Source organism: Poecilia latipinna, unplaced genomic scaffold (genome assembly GCF_001443285.1).
Source record: "Poecilia latipinna isolate Pla-1442-1.1 unplaced genomic scaffold, P_latipinna-1.0 Scaffold806, whole genome shotgun sequence".
Lineage (NCBI taxonomy): Eukaryota > Metazoa > Chordata > Actinopteri > Cyprinodontiformes > Poeciliidae > Poecilia > Poecilia latipinna.
This window is the reverse complement of record NW_015113422.1, coordinates 1-4410: the sequence shown is the minus strand read 5'-3', so window position 1 is coordinate 4410 and position 4410 is coordinate 1. Positions and strand designations below refer to the sequence as shown.

Below are 4410 nucleotides of genomic sequence, written 5' to 3'. Positions count from 1 at the left end.
TGGAGTCGGGTTAGAGCGGACTGGAGTCGGATTAAAGCGGACTGGAGTCGGGTTAAAGCGGACTGGAGTCGGGTTAAAGCGGACTGGAGTCGGGTTAAAGCGGACTGGGGTCGGGTTAGAGCGGACTGGAATTGGGTTAAAGCGGACTGGAGTCGGGTTAAAGCGGACTGGAGTCGGGTTAAAGCGGACTGGAGTCGGGTTAAAGCGGACTGGAGTCGGGTTAAAGCGGACTTAGCTCTTCAGTTTGCCAGATAAACCAAAAACAAACGGTTCATGGGAATTGTTTGACAAAACTTTGAAAAGGTCCCTGACTCCCTGACCGTGTTTCACTGCTGAGCTCCTCATCCGTTTCCCGAAAGGTTTTGGGCCTTTGAGTTGTTAGACAATTTAGGAACATTAGTTGCTCATAAAAAAAGAAATGTATTTCTTTTTATGGTCGGGACCATTGGTTTCACAAAATGTCTGACTTGGAGAAAACCGGAGAAGTGCTTCTGTAAAAGATTATGCTTAATTTGTATTTGTCTAAAAACATGTAAAACCTCCTTTTTCAAACAAATCACAACCAGTTTTCAGTTTTTGCACTTTAATATTTCCCTCTCCCAATATGAGTCATAATGTTTTGCCAAACTTTTAGTTTTATAAGCAGCAAATTGTTGTTTCTAAAAACGTTTTTTCCCCTCACTTTTATTCACTATTCCATGATTATTACATTAATTTATCATAAATACTGCCTCATTCACTGCAAAAACACAAAACTATACCAAGAACTTTTGGTTTCTAGTGTACTAAATACCTGAAAATATCAGAGCTTGTTTTAAGTCATTAATTCCTTAATATTGATTAAAAAGTACAAGCTCCACTGCAGATTATATGATCGGAAATTTTCTTATTTAGTTAAAACAAGTTTCTATTTCATTCTGAAAGCTACATGTAATTTAGTTTTGCTTACTTCAAGTTTACCAAGATGTTTGTACTAAAATTAGACCAAAAATACTTGGTCAGATTTAGTTTTTTTCAGTGCATCTCCTGGTTTTAGTTGCTATGCTGCAGTTTGATAAATTTAACTGGCGGCCAACCAGAAGAATGAGCGTGGAAAATAACATTTCAATTAATTATTTTCACTTATATTTCATAAAAATGGTAGAAAACAGATTACATCTTTAAAAAAATATTTAACATTTAAAAATATATCATAAGGAAAATCCCCAGTGTTAAGGTCTAGGGCTCGGCAATTTGGCTTAAAACAAAATTTCAGAGTTTTTTCATACCAGATCCAATTTCTGTTTGTAACTGTTTTTTGTTTTTGTTTTTTTTTATAAATTGTAAATGAAATATTTTCAAAATGTCTTTTATTGCAGATGGATACCCTTCTCTGAGGTGTACAAGAGAATATCAGGGTCAGGCTATGAGAATCTTGTTTAATTATGAGAAAATACTCAAAATGATCAGAATAAAGACGCATTTTAACCAAAATAACATCCTAAAAGTAGAAGAAAAAGTTGTTTTAATGAGAAAGAAGTTTTGAGTTGATGTGAGCAGCTCTGACTTTCAAATGAAAATTGTTTACACAATTGTTTCAAACTCCTGCTACTGATACCCCTCAAGATCCATGGTCTAGTCAAAGTCCAGGTGAGAATCTCAGATGTTCTCCATCCAATCTTAGTCTGAAATGTGGTTCAAAGAAAAATCTAAACCTGTTGGAGGTTTGTCTAGTCAAAGTCCAGACTGGGAACAACCAAAGTCTCGTTTCAGGTTCAGTTTTATCCAGAGTGAACGGTTTGTTGAAACATCCGCGCCGCTCCGAGTCTTCCTGCTGGATGACCTCAGGCTGCACCGCGGTCCGAACGGCCCCTGCGGACGGTTTGACGGTTCCTTAGAGAGCTGCTGTCAGCCACGAAACATGGAGGAGCGAAACCTGAAGCTGTTTTAGAAAAGCAGGAAGCTATAAAGCAAGTCGGTGCAGAAAGACTGCTGGGTTTCCTGGATGTGAGATCATTTGAGACGGACCGAAGTTCAGAGGGAAAAAACCCAGGAGGACAGAAACTTTTCAGAGCGTCTCCAGGGGAAAGGCCAGGCTGGAACACATTACTGCCTGGAGCGCCACTGACGGACGGGATCAGGTCCGAGACGCAGCGACGTTTCTGACAGCCAGGCAGCAAGATGTCTGATCTCTGCTGCAGAACCACAAATAATCCTCAAAATCTGCTGAATGAAGAATTACATTATATCACAGACGAGCTGATGGAGATGCATCTGTTAGATAGAATATATTAGTAATCGAATATTCAGCTGACTTTTCCTGATGATTAATCGATTATTCTCATGATTAATCATCAAAAGAATCGATTAATCATATGAAATGCCACTTTCTGCAGATTTTCATGTAACCACTTAAGCTTATTTTATACAATGTCAGAAAATATGCAAACAAATTATTCCATACATTTTTTTAAATAAAAAATCTGATTCCTTCAGTGAATGCATATTTGTAACATCAGATGCATCTGCAGCTAAAAAATAACATGTTGCTGCTGCACTTCACATAAACGCAGTGTTGGGCTGATTTGGGGATTAATTTGTTAATTAACTGATGAATAATTGGATGCAAAATCTCAACAGAAGATTTTTTTCACAGGATTTGAACCAGGAACATATACAAAAACGCACAAACACATTTTTGAGTCAATTAACTTTTAATCAATTACGATTATTTTTTTAATATATTTTTTAAACAATCGATTAATCATTATTAACCTGATTAATTGTTTCACAGATTTACATTTCCTCCTTTCATTTTGCATTTAACGTTAATGTGAAGTAAACAAAGGTTTCGTGTTTCAGTCAGGAAGGAACCGTGACGTTATTCCCAGCGCTGCAGGAACAGCGTAGAGCAGAAAGATCCAGACTCCAGTCCAGCAGAACCTGGACCTCGGCGCTCCTGTTAGAAGTGACTGCTGTGTTAATAGGAGCCGAGAGCTTATGTAAGCCTGGGTTCCTCCGGGTCGCTGCAGAGAGAAAGTTGGCTCTGGTTCTGGTCCTGTTGGACCTTCAGTTACAGAACCATCCATCAGAAGGAGAGCGTCAGCTGGAAACGCTCCAAAACCTCAACCTGAGCCCAGAGGTTACTGCCAACTAAAACTAATTCACCAAACGGAGAAAAATGCTTTAATCGAAGGAAAGAAACTAACTGAATGTTTATGAAACTAAAATGAATTTATGGATAACATCCTTGGTTTATGAATCTATTTATTAGCCTTTCGAACTGATGTGCTGAAAGTAAAACAGCAAAAGCTGGAATAAAACTCCAGAGTCAGCCGGTTGATCAACAAAAATTAAATACATTTTTCAAAATGAGTCTCTTCTGTTTAACCAGTCGATGTAAACATGAGCACAATTCGTTGACCTTTTTAAATTCTGCACCTAAAAATGAACCAAACTATGAAAAACTAAAACTCAAAGACTGAAACTACTCTCAAAAACTTACCACATGACTTTATTTTGTTAATGGAAAGCAAAAGACAAATACTAACCTGAATTCATGACGTTTAACTAAAATAACATTAATAAATTAACCCAAATCACTTCAGATTGAAAAGTTAGTTTATGTTAGTCTGACAAACACTCTGAACTTATTTTGCTTTTTTTACTCAACATAACAAATTTTGTTACTTTAACAACTAAAATCTGCCTTAAATCAACTGATAAGCTTCTTAATTCAACATGATTTTTTCTAATTAACTAAATTTTAGTTTGTCAAGACAAGTTAATTAAGTAGCTCTAATGTAATTTTGTTATTGTCTTCATTTAACACCAACCAATATTTAACTAATAATAACTAATAAAGACTAGCAAAGACACTCTAAAAACTAGTTAAAACAAACTGAATTAACAAAAAGTCACAACAAATTAAAACTAAACAAGAATTAAAAACTCAAAACTATTAGAACCTGCTGAGTCAGCAGAAAAAATCCAGTTTATTACTTTGATCATTTTAGGTGTTTTTGTGTAAAACTCAACGTTTCCTCAGATGCAGAATCCTGACTGCCTGTCATTCAGATTCTACAATAATATGAATAATTACTGAGTTTTACCTGGTTTCTATATTTAAATGAATAATTACTGAGTTTTACCTGGTTTCTATATTTAAATGAATAATTACTGAGTTTTACCTGGTTTCCCAGCCAGCTCTGGGGGCTGCATGGAGCCGCCGGCAGGTTCACCTTCTCTGTTCCTCAAACTGGAGTCATCTGGTGGCAGAAAGACAGAAGCAACTAAATATTCTCTCATTTTTAATTTTCATATGGTAAAATCCACTTGGCGCACATTAAATTCAACAAAATGCAAAAAAAGCTTTATTTTCAGTTTTTCTTCAGGTCAGGTCCTGTCAGATGAGGTCAGGTGAGGTCAGGT

At 36.4% G+C, this 4410-nt stretch overlaps 1 protein-coding gene across 1 annotated transcript in view; it reads right to left on the bottom strand.

Moving 5' to 3' along the window:
• Window positions 1–4244, bottom strand: part of fgfrl1a (fibroblast growth factor receptor like 1a) — a 21575-nt gene extending 17331 nt beyond the window's left edge. Inside the window, exon 1 of the mRNA XM_015047070.1 lies at window positions 4170–4244. Within this exon, the coding sequence (XP_014902556.1) occupies window positions 4170–4200 (31 nt within the window). The 5' untranslated portion in view covers window positions 4201–4244. The remainder of the gene's footprint in view (window positions 1–4169) is intronic.
• Window positions 4245–4410: the final 166 nt, after the last annotated feature.